The 17,997-nt window shown below is 37.7% G+C and overlaps 1 protein-coding gene across 3 annotated transcripts in view; it reads right to left on the bottom strand.

The window, feature by feature from the left end:
- MCCC1 (methylcrotonyl-CoA carboxylase subunit 1) overlaps positions 1-17,997 on the bottom strand; it is a 57,364-nt gene that overhangs the window by 20,814 nt on the left and 18,553 nt on the right. For all 3 annotated transcript variants that reach the window (XM_006936244.4, XM_003991888.6, XR_006585216.1), the window contains exons 8-11: positions 16,010-16,121; positions 14,157-14,238; positions 6,142-6,269; positions 2,319-2,502 (exon numbers count right to left, since the gene is read on the bottom strand). In XM_006936244.4, coding sequence (XP_006936306.1) covers positions 2,319-2,502; positions 6,142-6,269; positions 14,157-14,238; positions 16,010-16,121 — 506 coding nt within the window. The remainder of the gene's footprint in view (positions 1-2,318; positions 2,503-6,141; positions 6,270-14,156; positions 14,239-16,009; positions 16,122-17,997) is intronic.

Below are 17,997 nucleotides of genomic sequence, written 5' to 3'. Positions count from 1 at the left end.
CCTCTCTTCCTCTGAACCTTGTTTTCCCTTCTCATTTTGGAAGCCAGCGCAAACTGCCTCTACCTTCTCCTGTCACCATCCCTTCTGCCCTTAGCATCCCCCTCCCTCCACCCCTCAGTCTCCTCATGAGAAAAATACAGATAACAATCCAACTATACTGTAGGGTTCTTAGGAGGATTGACAGTAAAAAGGCCAAGTGCCATACCTGGCAGAACTGATAAACAAATAGCACCCATCACTGCTATGACAGAGTCTTAGAGAACAAGAATCTGAACCAGGCAGCCCTGTAAGTTCAGGGCCATGCACACGAAGACCCAGTTGTAAGCGAGCTTGTGCCAACCAAGCTGCTGGTTGGAACAGTTAATAAAAAAAAAAAAAAAATCCGAACCAGGCACATCTCACTGGTTAGAAATGGTTCAGGTCAAAAGGATGTGGTGTGTTATCAACAATACTGTTCTAGGACCACTGTGTGATTTTGGGTAGGTCATTTGACCCCTCTGAACTCCAGGGGCTTCATCTATATAATCAAGGGGTTAGATTACACTCCCTTATCCATCATCCACCCACCTACCCAGCCCAGCACTCACCAACACATATTGAACACCTTCTAGGCCCAGGCTTGAGCAAGATAACATGGAAGACACAGTCTCTCCCTTAAGAAACTTACAATATAATGGGAAAACTAGACAAGGAGTAAAAGGTTACTGTAAAATGATATAATAAGAAAAGGGCCCAATGAATCCACAAGGGGCTCGGGGAACGCAGTTGAGAAAGGTTGGGTGAATTTCTTGGAATAGATTATCCTCCCCGCGCTAAGGTGTAAATCTGGGAGTCCTTCTTGGAATTACACCTGTTATTCTTGGAATACCTTTATTACATTACACTGCAAGTTTTGCTTGCCCCACAGATTCTTTCTTTTCTATTGCAACTGTTCTTTTTCCTCTCTAAAATGTTCTGCTGTTAAGTTAAAAAAAAATTTAATATCAAATATTGCTGCGGTTTAGCCAGAGCTCTCAAAATTCTGCCAATCTGTCATCAAGAAGTCCTAATTCCTCATTTTGGCTTTCAAGACCCTGTGTGATTTGCTCTCAACCTGTATCTCTACCTGCATCTTCAACTATTCACCATCCTGAACACTTTTCTCCAGCCACATTATTTTCTTACAATTCTTCAAACACATCTTTAGCTAAGTTCTCCTTTCTTCTCTTTTCTGTGTGCTCTTTAATCTGCCTACTAAAATCTACTCCAGACTTCCTCTTATGAATGTGTCCTGGCTCCTGGCTGTACTAGCCTAATATAACATCTAATCTTGAGAATTGCTTTTCATCATTCACCATCCGCAAAACTTCTCTGGCAACTAAAGTCAAGGTAGTAGTAACTCAGAGCATGGACTCTGGAGCCAGAAAGACTGGGTCTGAATCTTGGCTCCAAGAGTGACCTTGGGCAAGTCACTTAACTTCTCTGTGCCTTAGTTTCCTCATCTGGAAGATGGGGGTGCTAAGAACACCTACTCACAGGGTAGTTCTCATGGTTAAAGGAGCCTGCATAAAAAAGTCACCTAGAACAGTGTCCATAGTACATAGTAAATGCTAAATAATTGTTATGATCATTGTTATTAATCATATGCTGAACTGTGAGAGCTTTTGCACTGTTACTATTTTTTTCACTTTTTTTTAATTTCTCTTATTATTGTTTAATTTACACTAAGTTGATATATTAATCCTTCAGCTTGATATCAAGTCCATTGAAGGTTGGAGGGTGTTGGGCATAGCAGGTATCGGTGACCTTTAATCACTTTTAGAAGTAGGCAGAGTAAAAATATAAAACAGTACACACAAAATGTTTGTTATTTAGGTATGAACAAGTACTGCTACATTTTAAAAAAGGGTGTATTGTTTAAAAACACTATTCTTTAAAAATAACTATTCGGGGCGCCTGGGTGGCACAGTTGGTTAAGCGTCCGACTTCAGCCAGGTCACGATCTCGCGGTCCGTGAGTTCGAGCCCCGCGTCAGGCTCTGGGCTGATGGCTCAGAGCCTGGAGCCTGTTTCCGATTCTGTGTCTCCCTCTCTCTGCCCCTCCCCCGTTCATGCTCTGTCTCTCTCTGTCCCAAAAATAAATAAACGTTGAAAAAAAATAAATAAATAAAAATAAAAATAACTATTCCAGAAAGATAAATAAAGATTAATGAGAAATAAATTAAATCCTTTATGCTAAAGCATACAAAACATTTCCACAAGACACAGGGAAAAGAGGCCGTCCACAAATAATCATGCACTTAAAAAAAGATGGAGACTTTTTGTTTTATTTCACTTTACCTTGACGCACTCCAGTTTCAATCCTGGTGCAAAGGTCTGCCTGAGGGGTGGAGAGATGCACTAAAGGCCCAGCTCCAGGCATGAAGTTATTGTCAGGATCTTCTGCATATATTCTAGCTTCAAAGGCATGGCCCTGCAGGGTTATTTCTTCTTGGCTCAAAGGAATCTTCTCTCCTGCTGCAATCTGATAAAAGAAGAGTATATGCTTCTGTGAAGATCCACCTTATGGCACCTATGAGACGTGGGAAGTTGATGGTCTTGCCTTTTCCTATGGAAAATGTATATTTGGGCTTTATAATGAAGCCAAATAAAAACTAATTTTATCCACCTACCCGAGTTCTAGGCAAAAGCAAAAAGAGGTTAAAAACAGATGCAGTTTGGAAATAATATATTAATTACAATGGATTTCTAGAGTTTTTAAATAGAGAAAGCAGGAGAACTGACAACTAAATCATAAATATAAAAATCTGTGTTTCTTCAATGTAATCACAACTAAAATTTCTTACTGGCAAGATAGTCTCAGTTTCCATTTAAAACTTTAGTGCTCAGTTACCAAACCGATCTTTTTTTTTTTTTTTTTTAATAGTTAATTATTAGTTGGTGTTTAGGACTACACTCACAGTTATGGCTAAAGTGTGGCATTTTTCACCTTTGAATCTTTTTTTTTTAAAGTGTATTTATTTAAGTATACCCAATGTGGGGCTCAAACTCACAACCCCAAGATTAAGAGTCACATGCTCTACCAATTGAGCCAGCCAGGCACCCCCATCTTTGTCTTCTTCATCACCAAGAGAGTGATAAAGCAAGACAGAAAGGGGAACATAATGGTTTTTCAATTTTGTTATATTAACATATATTGTATGATACCAGATTATAAACAGGATGATCATTATTGTTTATCACTACTACAATTGTATTATTTTGACTATTACATACCAATACAATGACTCTCTCTCTTCAACTAGTATCATTTGCAAAGGCTATTGGAAGACATGCTGTCACTCTCTCTCTTTACTCCCTCCTTAAGTTTTCCTCCAAGATGAGAAAAGGACAAACCAAGAAAGCAAAAGATATAGGGGAAGAAAACTAAGTAATTTAGCACCACTTGGAACTAAACAGGTAAGCTTGAAAAAGAGGCAAAGGTTTCATCTCTTTAAATCTGTAGATAAGGTAAATCAGGAACCACAGCAGTTAAGAATGAAAGGAAAATGAACCAAATTGAATGTCTTTACTGCATGGTGTTTTTTTTTTTTTTTTTAATTTTTTTTTTTAACCTTTATTTATTTTTGAGACAGAGAGAGACAGAGCAGGAACAGGGGAGGGTCAGAGAGAGAAGGAGACACAGAATCTGAAACAGGCTCCAGGCTCTGAGCCATCAGCACAGAGCCTGACGCGGGGCTTGACCTCACAAACCGCGAGATCATAACCTGAGCCGAAGTCAGACGCTTAACCGACTGAGCCACCCAGGCGCCCCTACTGCATGGTGTTTTGAACCACACTCTGCAGCCATACTGCCTGGGTTCAGATTCTTTCTCTATACTTAACTCTGTTCTGGGCATACTCATATTCTGGGCAAGTTTCTTAACCTCTTGATGCCTCAGAGAAAAGTACATATAGTAAGCATTACATAAGTGTTAGCTATTGTCATTTCATTCATATCCTTTATAGTGAATTACTTTTTAATATTTTAATAAAGAATTCCATTTGTCTTAATATAAACAAGGAGGGCGAGTGGGTGGCTCAGTCAGGTGGGCATCAGACTCTTGATTTTGGCTCAGGCCACAATTCCAGGGTTGTGGGATCAAGCCCTGCGTTGGACTCTGTGCTGAGCATGGAGTCTTCTTGGGATTCTCTCTCTCCCTCTGCCCCTCTCCTCTGCTTGTGTGCATGCCCTCTCTCTCTAAAATAATGTGTGTGTGTGTGTGTGTGTGTATACACATATACATACACACAATATATATTATATATACGTTATATAATGTATATATAGGTGTATGTATATATATGTGTGTATGTATATATATATATATATGTGCGTGTGTGTGTGTATGTGTATGTGTATATGAAGAAAAGAAAAGAATAACCATGTGTCCATATTTCAAGATGTGATCTTATTTCTGACTATATAGCCCCATTTCAGTCTGGCTTGTCTTTGCCTATCTATTTTCCTCTCAAGTTGGCTTCTGTCTGAGCTCAGAAGAGATAGACCCTAACCATGCCTCTGCATACTTGGACATCTGTGCCATGGGAGTTCTCTCAGGCTTAGACTTTGACTCTTTGGAACTCCTGGACCTTGGATACTTTTCCAGCTTCCCCTGAACATGGCTAGCCAATTGCATCTGCAGCCTGGACGCTCACATCACTGTAGCCTCATTCTAGGGAGGTCCTGGTCCAAGGGGGCTGGTCCTGGAGCTTGAAGTCTTGACTCAATAAGTGGTGAGACCCCTTGTGTTACCTCTTCCTGGAAGCCAGACTCCAAAGTACCTTGAGCATTATAAATGAGGTCCAGTGGTATACTTAAGTTCTAGAATCCCTCCCCAGATAAGAAAAGCCTACTTCCCTTTTTAAAGAGCCTCTTTGAAGAGCCTCTTACAATTTCTTGAGATGCAGAAATAAAAGTCCACTAGTTCTCCTTATACCCAAAAGCTTTCTCTTCCCTTATTCCCTGGAAACATTTTATCCATCATGATTTCAAAATTCTGGACTCTCTTGGTTACTGCTTCATTAAAAAAAAAAAAAAAAAAAAATTCCCCCTTTCCTTCAATTCTGGAAACATAAGCACTCTTTCCAAAACTTTCTAAATCCACAACAATTTTCCTGTTACTTACTAACACTTACTAGTCTGATGTGCCTGGTTTTCATTAGCCCTGGAGGCTACAGAGGCCCAAAAGAATCTTATGGTTCAATTAAAATCACCAATCATCCCCAATGAACCAAAAAAAATAACATCATATTAATTGGCCACAGAAGTTCTGAAAAGACCAAATTATGAAAATAATCAAGACATTAACATCACAACATGCAAAAAAAAAATTTAGATTCAGAATATATAAAGAACTAAGAATTCTACAGAGATCAAAAATATTTACACTTCTTAAACTTTTTGTCATATTAAAAAAGCTGTGAAATCAATTGTTTTCAATAATAAGAGAAAAACAGACTAAGTTATTATTCACATTTGAAGGAATATGCTTTGTGGAACTCTAGTTAAAGCCAGGGCTTCTCAAACTATTTATAACAAAGGAACAATTATTAACTTATATTTTGGTAACATACAGTAGACATAAATAACATAGCAATGGCAAAAACGCTATAAAAATTTCTAAACACTTATTCTGAATGGGATATACTTATCCCACCACAGGCCAACAACGGTGTACAAGTCAGCAATTGCATGTGGCTCACTGTGTTGGTCTAGACTGTTACTTTGGCTCTTCATTCCCAACTCTTCCTTAGCCCATTTCACAGTGGCTAGCATCTGTCCTGCCTCTAAAATCAAGTGCCTGGCCCTGAATAATGTGGCCTCAAGCAGAGCACAAGGCTTTGGTATTGAGATACTGCGGTCACAAGGAAGCCTCAGGGGCAACAGCTCACCTGCGCCTTGCCTAAGGAGAAATGATAGTAAGTGACAGGTTAGAAATATGAGTCCATAGAGTGACAATAATGTCACAGCAACAAATGAAGTATCATCTGTAATATCCCATTTTCCTGTCCTCGTGACAACTACAAGAATTGAACCCCTATCCAAAAGGACACCTTCTTTCAGAAGGCCAGCAGGTAACATATTCTCAAGATTGATCTTTAACAGAAAAAACGTCCCCACCCTAAGCTGCCACTCCACCAAGTCAGTTCCTGTGATCATCTCAGTAACAGGGTGTTCCACTTGCAGCCTTGTATTCATCTCCATGAAGTAGAAATTGTGCTTGGAGTCCATAATAAACTCCACAGTTCCTAAAAGATAAAACACAACAGTCACATTTCAACAGCATATAATAAGTAGAAATCAAAACCTTCCGTGATGTATTACACCAACTTTTACTGTTACCTTTATTCAATGTTAAAATTTTGCATTTCGTGAAGAAAATCATCTTACATTTTGCAGCAGCAAATGATTCTTAATCAAAAATAGGGAACCACACGAAATCTAGCAATAGAAAAGTATGTCTGGGGTTTTGAGCAAATGGTAGCCCAAGCTATGAATAGTCTCAACTGTCGCAGTAATGAGAACATGGTTGGACCATGTGTTATGGCTTCGGTGCACCAAGACCCCTGGAACTTCACACCGAAACATCCCATCTCACTCTCCCCCAGTAGAAAAAATATAACATTGTTTCCTCCAGACTGTAAGCTTTGGAGGTTTCCTTTAAGAGTCCTTTTGCTGGGGCGCCTGGGTGGCTCAGTTGGTTAAGCGGCCAACTTTGGCTCAGGTCATGATCCCGCCAGCGGCCATCCGTGAGTTCAAGCCCCACATCGGGCTCTGTGCTGACAGCTCAGAGCCCGGAGCCTGCTTTGGATTCTGTGTGTGTCTCTCTCTCTACCCTTTCCCTGCTAGTACTCTGTCTTTCTCTCTCAAAAATAAATAAATATTAAAAAAAAAAAAAAAAAAAAAGACTCCTTTTGCTGGGGGGCGCCTGGGTGGCTCAGTCAGTTAAGTGTCTGACTTTAGCTCAGGTCATGATCTCACAGCTGGTGGTGGGTTCAAGCCCCACATGGGGCTCTATGCTGACAGCTTGGAGCCTGAAGCCTGGAGCCTGCTTTGAACTCTGTGTCTCACCCTCTCTCTGCCCCGTGCACACTCTGTCTCTCCCTCAAGAATAAATTAACATTAAAAAAAAAAAAAAAAGTCCTTTCGCTGGTGATGCACTGGAAGATTATTTAGCAACTAAAGCTATATCTTCCCCAACTTTATTAAGGCATAATTTCATATAATAAAATTTAACTTTTTATTTTTTTTTTAATTCTTTTTTTCAACGTTTATTTATTTTTGGGACAGAGAGAGACAGAGCATGAACGGGGGAGGGGCAGAGAGAGAGGGAGACACAGAATCGGAAACAGGCTCCAGGCTCTGAGCCATCAGCCCAGAGCCTGACGTGGGGCTCGAACTCACGGACTGCGAGATCATGACCTGGCTGAAGTCGGACGCTTAACCGACTGTGCCACCCAGGCGCCCCAAAATTTAACTTTTTAAAGTGTAGCACAGTATGCTGGGTTTCAGCACTTGAATACTGTCATACATCTACCACCACCATGAAAATGCAAGACATTTCCATCATCCAAAATGTTCCCTTGTTCCCCTTTGCAGTCAGTCCCTTCCCCAGGATGTTGGCTCCAAGCAATCACTGGCCTGTTTTCTATCATAGTTCTTTTCTAGAATGTCATATAAATGAAATCGTGTAGTGTGTAGTGTTTTGTGTTTGAGTTTTTTTCACTCAGCTGAAAGTTAGTTCCATATAATTTAAGATTGTTTTTCAAACTGTGGGTCATAACTGATTAGTGGCTTGCAAAGACTTAGCGAAGTCTTCCAGTTTCTGGCCCAGAAGAAGCTGAGAAGTCACCATTCTAACCTGACAACAGTAAAAAGCCAAATAAACTGAAAAATCAACAATGTGTCTCAGATCCATCAGAGACGTGAGGTCACAGGGCAAACCACTGCCCCTCAACCTACAGAGAAAGACAGGCAAATACAGAGATTCTCAACTTACTGAAGCAGAAACCCACAAACAAAACTTCTGCAGGAACAAGTACCAGAGGAGGAAAAACTGGACTGTGATTGACGATTTGCTGGACACTCAGTGTGGACAACTCTGAGGGTTACAAACTCCAAGGACAGTCCCAACCGACCCCTGGCCCCGCCAAACTTCTGTGAGTTTTACCTGCAGGAGTTCTACCAGGTGCTCACAGTGAATACTAGAGAAAAACTCCCTTGAGCTTCTAGCAGTGGAAGGGGAAAAGGAACCATCTGAAGTACACTGGAATTCTGTCCTGGACAAGATTCGTCCATAAGAGAAATTACGTCACTAGACCCTAAACTATGGCAGTGTCATCAGAGCCTAATTAACGTAACTGGAGGAAGGGAAATACACAGTTCCAGCCATCTTGTCCCACAGAAGTGAATAAATCAAAACAAGTACACAAAAAACACACTGAGAGGCACTGATGAAGTTCACCAAAACACTCAGACCTAATCACAAGACTACAGAACACTTCCCCTTCCCCACACCTAACCACCATATCACTAATGCCCTCTTTGCTGCAGTTCTTTTTACCTGATACATCAGGTCTGGCTATCAAGAAAAATCACAAGGCATACTAAGAGGCAAAAAAACACAGTTTAAAGAGACTGAAAAAGCATCAGAACAAGACTCAGAAATGACAGAAATGTTGGAATAATCAGACCAAGAACTTAAGAACATGCTGATTAATACACTAAGAGCTTTAATGGAAAAAGTCGACACATGCAAGAACACATGGATAACATAAGCAGAAGCACGGAAATTCAAAGAAAGAATTGAAAAGAAATGCTAGAAATCAAAACACTGTAATAGAAATGAAGAATGCCTCTGATGGGCTCATCGGTAGACTGGACACAGCCAAGGAAAGACTTTCTGAGCTTGAGGATATGACAACAGAAACTTCCAAAACTAAAAGCAAAGACAAAAAAGACTGAAAAACAAAGAAACAGATGAAAAAAAAACCCAAACAGAATATCCAAGAACCGTGGGCAACTAGAAAAGGTGTAACGTATGTATAACGGGAATACCAGAAAAACAAAAAAGAAGAGACCAGAAACAGTATTTGTAGCAATAATGACTGATAATTTTCCCATTAATGTCAAGACACTGAATCACATGCCTGGAAGGTCAGAGAACACCAAGCAGGATAAATGTCAAAACCCCCTACACCTAGGCATATCATTTTCAAAGTACAGAAAATAAAAATGAATGAATGAATGAACAAATGAATGAATGAATCCTGAAAGAAGCTGGGGGCGGGGGGGGGGGGGGACACCTTACCTATAAAGAAGAAAGGGTAAGAATTACATATGACTTCAGAAGCCAGGCAAGCAAGAACAGTGAAGTGAGTTATTCAAAGTGTTGAGTGAAAAAAATCATCAACCTAGTATTCTGTATCTTGTGGAGTTACAGTTATTTCTTGTGGAGAAATAAAGATTGTTCCAAATAAACAAAAATTGGGAGAATTTTTGGCAGTGGATCTACCTTGCAAGAAATGTTAAAAGAAGTTCTTTAGAGAGAAGGAAAATGACACAGGGTCAATACTCCAAAAAGAAACAGACTTAACGTGTATGCACCTAAGAACAGAGTGTCAAAAAAACTGAGAACTGCAAACAGATGAGTCTACCGATACAGTTGGAGATTTTAACAGTCCTCTATTAGAAATGGACAATCTAGCAGGCAGAGAAGTAAGGACATAGTTGAACTTAATAGTACCACCAATCAACTGGATATAATTGATGTCTATAGACTACTTTATCCAACAAGAGCAGATTACACGTTCTCAAACTCACATGGAACATTCACCAAGACAGACCACATTCAGGGCCATAGAAAAGACCTTAACAAATTTAAAAGAAAAGGTATTATACAATGTTTGCTGTCAAGACCACAATTAAACTAAAAATCAATTGAATGAGAAATCAGTAATAGAAAGATAGCTGGAAAAAAAATTCCCAAATACTTGCAGATTAAATAACACATTACAAAGTACCACATGGGTCAAGAAGAAATCCCAAGTGAAATTTAAAAATATTAAAAATACATAAAAATAGAAATATAACTTCAAAATTTGTGGGCTGCATTGAAAGCAGTGCTTAGAGGGAAATTTATAGCACTGAATCCATATATTTGAAGAGAAGAAAGATCAAAATTAAGCTTCCATTATAGAAAACTAGAAAAAGAACAGCAAATTAATTCCAAAGTAAGCAGAAGAAAAGAAATAATAGAGTAGAAATATATGAAATTCAAAATAGAAAATCTATAGAGAAAACCAATAAAACCAGATCAATAAAATACACAAGTCTCTAGCCAAATTATTTAAGAAAAAAAGAAGAGACAAATTATTAATATTGGAAATGAAAGAAAGCAAATCAATATAGGTCTTGTTAATAATAATAAATTAATAATCCTATCAATAATAGGATATTAAATGTGTATTATGAACAACTTTATGCCCATAAATTTGATAACTTAGATGAAACAGACCAATTCCTTCAAAGACACAATCTGCCAAAAGTCACACAAGGAAAAAAAATCACTCTGAAACAATCTGAATAGGCCTATATCTACTAAGGAAGTTGAAATAATCATTAATAACCTCCAAAACCTCCAAAATAGGCCCAGATTGGCTCACTGATGAGTTCTACCAAGCACTGAAGATAGAATTTATACCAATTCTTTATAATCTCTTCCAAAAGACAGAAGACAGAATACTTCCTAACTCATTTTATGAGGACAGCATTACCTTAATACCAAAACCAGAGAAAGATTACAAAAAAACTACAAATCAAATCTCTTATAAATGTGAATGCAGTAATCCTTAACAAAATATTAGCAAATAAAATCTAACAATGTGCAATAATAAGTATGTACAATGACCAAGTGGGATTTATCCCAGGAATGCAAGGCTGGTCCAACATTTGAAAATCAATCAAGGTAATCCATCACATCAATAAGCTAAAGAACCATAAGATTATATCAATAGATGCAGAAAAGCATTTGATGAAATCCAATACCTAATTATAATAAAAACTCTTGACAAACTAGGAATAGAGAGGAACTTCCTCAATTTGATAAAGAAGATTTACAAAAACTTACAGCTAACATTATATTCAATGGTGAGAAACCAGCTTTCCCACTAAGATCAGAAATAAGGCAAGGATGCCCACTCTCACCATTCCTTTTCAACATCATACTGTAAGTCCTAGCTAATGCAAGCCAAGAAAAGAAAATAAAGGGTATACAGATTGTGAAGGAAAAATGAAACTGTCTGATTACAGATGGCTTATCTATGTAGAAAATCCAAAAGAACTGACCAAAAAAATGCCTCAAACTAATAAGTGATCATATCAAGGTTACAAGATACAAGGTTAGTATATAAAAGTCAATTGTTCTCCTATATATGAAGAACAAATAGAATTTGAAATTAAAAACACAATATCATTTACATAGGCACTCCCAAAATGAAAAAGGTATAAATCTAACAAAATATGTACTAGATCTATATGAGTACAAATTCTGATGAAAGAAGTCAAGGAAGAACAAAATGGAAAAATATTCCATGTTCATTGATAAGAAGACTCAACATCATCAAGATGTCAGTTCCCCCAACTTGTTCTATAGAGACAACACAATCTTAATCAAAACCCCAGCAAGCTATTTTGCGGGTATCAAAAAATTGATTCTAGTGTTTTATATGGAGAGGCCAAAGACCCAGAATAGCCAATTCGATATTGAGGGAGAATAACAAAGTTGGAAGACTGACACTATCTGAGTTCAAGTCTTACTATAAAGCTACAGTATTCAAAACAATGAAGTACTAGGGAAAGAACAAATAAATAGATCAGTGAAACAGAACACATAGCCTAAAAATAAACCTATATAAATAGAGTCAGTTGATCTTTGGCGAAAGAGCAAAGGCAATGCAATGGAGCAAGGATAGTCTTTTCCAAAAATGGTGCTGGAACAACTGTACAGCTACATGTAAAAAAATGAATCTAGACACAGACCTTATATACCCTTCACGAAAATTAACTTAAAATGGATCACAGACCTAAATTTAGAACACAAAATCATAAAATTCTTACAAGGCAGCAGGAGAAAACCTAGATGACCTTGAGTATAGTGATGTCTTTTTAGATACAACAGCAAAGGCATGATTCATTAAGAAATAATTGATAAGGCAGGCTTCATTGAAATTAAAAACTTACGCTCTGCAAAAGATAATGTCAAAAGAATGAGAAGATAAGCCACCAACTGAAAGAAAATACTTGCAAAAGATACTTCTGATAAAGGACTGGTATCCAAAATATACAAAGAAATCTTAAAGCTCAATAATAAAACAAACAGTCCAATTTAAAAAATGGGCAAAACACCTGAACAGACCTCAGTGAAGAAGAAACACAGATGGCAAGTAAGCATATGAAAAGATGCTCCACATCATATGTTATTAGGGAAATACAAATTAAAATGAGACACCACTACACACCTATTAAATGGAACACTGACAATACCAAATGCTAGTGAAGATGTGGAGCAACAGGAACTCTCACACATTGCTGGTGGGAATGCAAAATGGTACAGCCACTTTGGAAGAAAGTCTGGCAGCTTCTTACAAAACTAAACATACTCTTACCATATGATCCACTGACCAAACTTTTTGGTATTTACCTAAATAAATTGAAACTGTCCACACAAAACTCTGCACACAGATTTTTATAACTGTTTTTTTTATTATTATTTTTTTAATGTTTATTTATTATTGAGAGACAGGGAGAGACAGAGCATGAGCATGGGAGGGGCAGAGAGAGAGGGAGACACAGAATCCAAAGGAGGCTCCAAGCTCTGAGCTGGCAGCACAGAGCCCGATGCGGGGCTTGAACTCACAAACCGCAAGATCATGACCTGAGCCAAAGTCGGACGCTCAACCGACTGAGCCACCCAGGCGCCCCTATAACTGTTTTATTTATAACTGCCAAACTTAGAAGCACCCAAGATGTCCTTCAGTAGGTGACAGGATAAATTGTGGTATATCCAGACAATGGGATATGATTCAACACTAAACAGAAATGACCAAGTCATGAAAAGATATGGAGGAAACTTAAATGCCTATTACTAAGTGAAAAAAAGCCAATCTTAGAAGGCTATAAACTGTATGGTTTCATCTATATGATATTCTGGAAAAGGCAGAACTATGGAGGCAATAGAAAGATCAGAGGTTGTCAGGAGTTAAAGACAGGGAGGGATAAAAAGCAGAGCACAGAGGATACCAGAGGCATTGAAAGTACTCTATGATACTACGATGGTGGATACATGTCATTCTACATTTTTCCAAATGTATAATGTATAACAATATCATAGAATGTACATCATCAAGAGTGAACCCTAATGTAAACTATGGATTCTAGATGATAATGACATGTCATTATAGGTTTATTCATTGTAACAAATGAATCACTGGGATGTTGATAGTTGGGGAGGCCGTGCAAGTGTGGGCATGGGGGTATGGGAACTCTCTGTACTTTTCACTCAAGTTTCCCGTGAAACTAAAACTGCTCTAAAAAAATTATTTACTAATTTTAAAAAATGCAAAAGAAATCATTTTAGTGATTTTATTTTAAAATAGGATAGAAAATATCAAATAGCATTACACATAATTAGGGTTAAGTACTGTTTAGTGAATTTTTTTTTCAAATATACATGTATATAAACATAAATACTTATGTGTATATACTGGGTCTCAATGTAAACTGTATTTCTTTTTCTTTTTTTTAACATTTATTTATTTTCAAGAGACAGAGAGAGACAGAGTGAGAGTGAGGGAGGGGCAGTGAGAGAGGGGGACACAGAATCTGAAGCAGGCTCCAGGCTCTGAGCTGTTAGCACAGAGCCTGATGCGGGGCTTGAACCTGCCAACAGTGATATCATGACCTGAGCTGAAGTCAGACGCTTAACCGACTGAGCCACCCAGGAGCCCCAAAACGTATTTCTTAATGTGGATATAATTGGTAAAAGTTTGAAAGGCGATGATTTAAAGTTATATGTTTCTTTTGCCTTCTGGACATAAATGTTGCTTCTCCTCTATTCAAAGTAAATCTTAGCATACCTGCTCCAACATAATTTACAGCTTTAGCAGCTCTGACTGCAGCTTCTCCAAGCTTTTTTCTTACATCAGAGTTAATACCAGGCTGTGAAAAAATATTTAAAATAAATTTTGATTAGTACTTTGCCCTACTAGAAATTTCCATTAAGATCCAACATTGCGTTTCTAGGAATCAAACATTGAAGAGATAATGAGGATAAATAGCTAATGTTATACATTTCATCAAGAAATACATCCCATACCATAGTCAACTGTCCCTATACCAGACTTTAATGGTTCTGTGAGTAATTTCTATGAACTGCAGATATTATTCAGCATAATGACTTACTTATCTCCTTATCTACATTACTTTCAGGACTATATTCCTGCTTCAAATTACATGCACCAATATGAAAACTCTGAGTGATCTCTATTTTGTTTAAAGATGACAGAGCAATCTGGGCCACGTGCCCAACAATTATCTTAGAATAACGGTAAACCTTGATATTCCAAGTTAATAAGACAGGTTCACAAAAAGAACTGTAGGTTAAAAAGTAGGCAAAGGTTTCAACATTTTAAAATAGACATATATTTAAGCTATTATCATTTGAAAAAAAAAAAGCTTTACTGAAATTATTATTGACATTTACCTCAAACCATACAATGTACTCTACAACAAAAATTAAAATTTGAAAACAGTGTGAGAATAACAAACTGATTAAACAGAAACCTCAGATCCTGACCTTCTAGAAGTACCTACTGAAAAGGAAACATGTATAAAACCTTGGGCAAGAGAGAGGCCTCGGGACAATAGCAGGCTCAAAAGAAATGCAAATCGAAGAAGAGGTAACAAATCAATCAAGAGGCAGGGTCAAAGAAATGTAAACAATTAATTCCAAGGGGGCAAAAGTTGCCAAATAGGAGCAAATCTCTCTCCTCTACAAGAAACCTCTAAGGCATATATTAGAGGACTGAAATATTTTAGGAACATCTGAAATAGCAGTTAAGATAAAGAATCTTCTTCATAAAAAATACATTCAATGAACCAGGCCAATCCATTCCTCAAACATTCCCATTAACTATAATTTAAAATCTACATGGAAACATTATGCAGTTGCTCACTGTAAGTCAGATACAGATCTTCCTCAATTTATAGTACGGTTATGTTGGATAAACCCATCATAAGTTAAAAATATCAGAAGTTGAAAATGCATTTAATACACGTAACCTACCAAACATCATAGCTTAACCTAGTCTACCTTAAATATGCTCAGAACGCTCACATTAGCTTACAGCTGGGCAGAAGCATCTGAAGTAAAAATTACTCTATAATAAAGGGTAGAGTATCTCATGTTATTTGTTGAATACTGAGTACTGAGTGTAAGAACTAGCACGGATAAGAATAATTTTAAGTATATTAGTCCTTTACCCTCATGACAGTGTGGCTAACTGGGAGCTGTGGTTTGCAGCCACTGTCGAGCATCACAAGACAGCATCACACCACGTATCACTAGCCCAGGAAAAGATGAAAATTCAAAATTTGAAGTATGATGTCTACTAAGTATGTATCACTTTTGCACCAGTGTAAAGTAAAAAAATTCCAAGTTGAATCACTATAAGTCAGGCACAGTCTGTACTTGGATCAGAGTAGATCTTCCTAGATACCATCCAGAAGAATCACGGCCCTGTTGTGCGCCCTCTCTATGGTAGCCCAAGAATATCAACTCCCTCCTCATCCTCAATGCTGCATTGGGGCCTTACCATTATATTACCACTGGGAAGCAGTTATTCAGACACTAACTTCACAGATTTCTGATGTGAAAATCAGAGCGATTGAGGTTTATGTTACAGAGAAGCTGTCTTTACAAGGTCCTTACCCCTGGGGCTTCCTCAATGATCTTCTGATGTCTCCTCTGTATACTACAATCTCTTTCAAACAAGTATACAGCATTGCCATGGTAGTCACCAAACACCTGGACTTCTACGTGCCTATTTAAAAACACAATGAAAAAGTTTCCATTTGTAGAATAAACATTCTAGAAAAAAATTTATGTACATGAAGTGATTAGGAAATGAGACAGAAAACATAGGAGACTATATTTATGACCTCAGAGTAGGGGCAAATCACAAGTACAAACTGTCAAGGAAAACACTGATAAATCCTACCTCAAAATTACAAATTATAGACACATTTCATACTCACTTTCAAAAAGCCAATGAAAACGTTTTTATGATCAGGGAATTTTTATTTTTTGTTTCTTTTAAATTTTTTTTTAAAATGTTTATTTATTTTTGAGACAGAGAGTGTAAGCAAGGGAGGGGCAGAGAGATAAGGAGACACAGAATCTGAAGCAAGTTCCAGGCTCTGAGCTGTCAGCACAGAGCCCGACGCGGGGCTCGAACTCTCGGACCGCGAGATCATGACCTGAGCCAAAGTCAGATGCTTAACAGACTGAGCCACCCAGGCACCCCAATCAGGGGATTTTTAAAAATCAACTCCTATGGTCAGACTTTATAAACTAAGGCAGACTAAAAATTACAATGGCTCATCCGTAAAAAGGTTAAGAAATAAAGTAATATAGATGATTAATTAAAAAAAAATTAGACCATTATATCATAAAAACAAAAAAGGCACTTTAAAGTGGAGTCTAACATAGTAAAATTTTGAGAAATCATATTAAGAGTAAATGCAGGGGCGCCTGGGTGGCTCAGTCAGTTAAGCATACTTTGATTTTGGCCCAGGTCACGATCTCATGGTTGTGAGATCAAGTCCCATGTCACGCGCTGACAGTGCGGAGCCTGCTTAGGATTCTGTCTCTCCTGCTCTCTCTCTGCCCCCAACCCCTGCTCATTCTCTCTCTCTCAATAAATAAATAAACTTAAAAAAAAAGAGTAGATGTACATAACACTATGGAAAATAAGCATAAACAGACCATTTGGTGAACATGAAAGCACTCTTCTCAGTAGCTTTATTTTGATATGTTCACTCTGTAGTTCACCTCAAATATTCACCACCATGATGTAGAAATGAGTGATCAGCAAGTGCTTTTCCTGTTTTTAAAAATAAAAATTGTCAAAAAGAAAAAAAAAACAGGAAAGTTCTTGTAAATGTACTGTTTTAGCACAATAGCTCATTTCTGTTCCTTTTTGTTCACCACATGAAGCCACTTCATTAAACCACTTAGAAGAATTTAGTTTCTTGATATACCATTTCTACCGAATGTTCGATTTAAAATTTTCCAAATTGTCCAACACATTCTCTTGACAAAATAATAGGTGATTTCTTGTTTTTGGATCTGCCTTTGTGAGTTTTCCTCCCCCTTTCATTTACCTTTATCGTCACCATACAATCTCTTGCTATTACTGCTCTGGACAAACTGTTGTCTGTGAGATCAATTAGGAAGAGAAAAATAAGGATTTTATTTGACCTTCACTCATTCCTTCTCTAACGCTCTTCCTTTCTTTATGGAGATCCAAATTTCTGACCTGTATCATTTTCCTTCTCTCTGAAGAACTTCTCTTATCATTTCCTACAAGTCAAGTTTTGTTTGTCTGAGGAAGTCTCTCTCTTTCCCTCATGTTTGAAGGACAGTTTCACTGGACACAGAATTCTATATTAGGGTTTTTTTTTTTTCTTTCAACGCTTTATAAATATTTCACTCCACCTTATTCTTGCTTAAGCCTGGTATACTTATCCTTGTTTCTCTATAGGTAAGGGGTTCTTACCCCTTGTGTTTTTTTCCAAGATTTTCTATTTGTCTTTGGTTTCCTGCAGTCTGAATAGTATTCAAAAATGTTTTGATATTTATCCTGCTTGGTGTCCTCTGAGCTTCCTGGTGCTATGGTTTGGTTTTTGGGACATTAG

This window comes from Felis catus, chromosome C2, assembly GCF_018350175.1.
Source record: "Felis catus isolate Fca126 chromosome C2, F.catus_Fca126_mat1.0, whole genome shotgun sequence".
NCBI classification, from domain to species: domain Eukaryota; kingdom Metazoa; phylum Chordata; class Mammalia; order Carnivora; family Felidae; genus Felis; species Felis catus.
The sequence above is the reverse complement of the archived record's forward strand: the minus strand, read 5'-3'. Positions and strand labels throughout refer to the sequence as shown.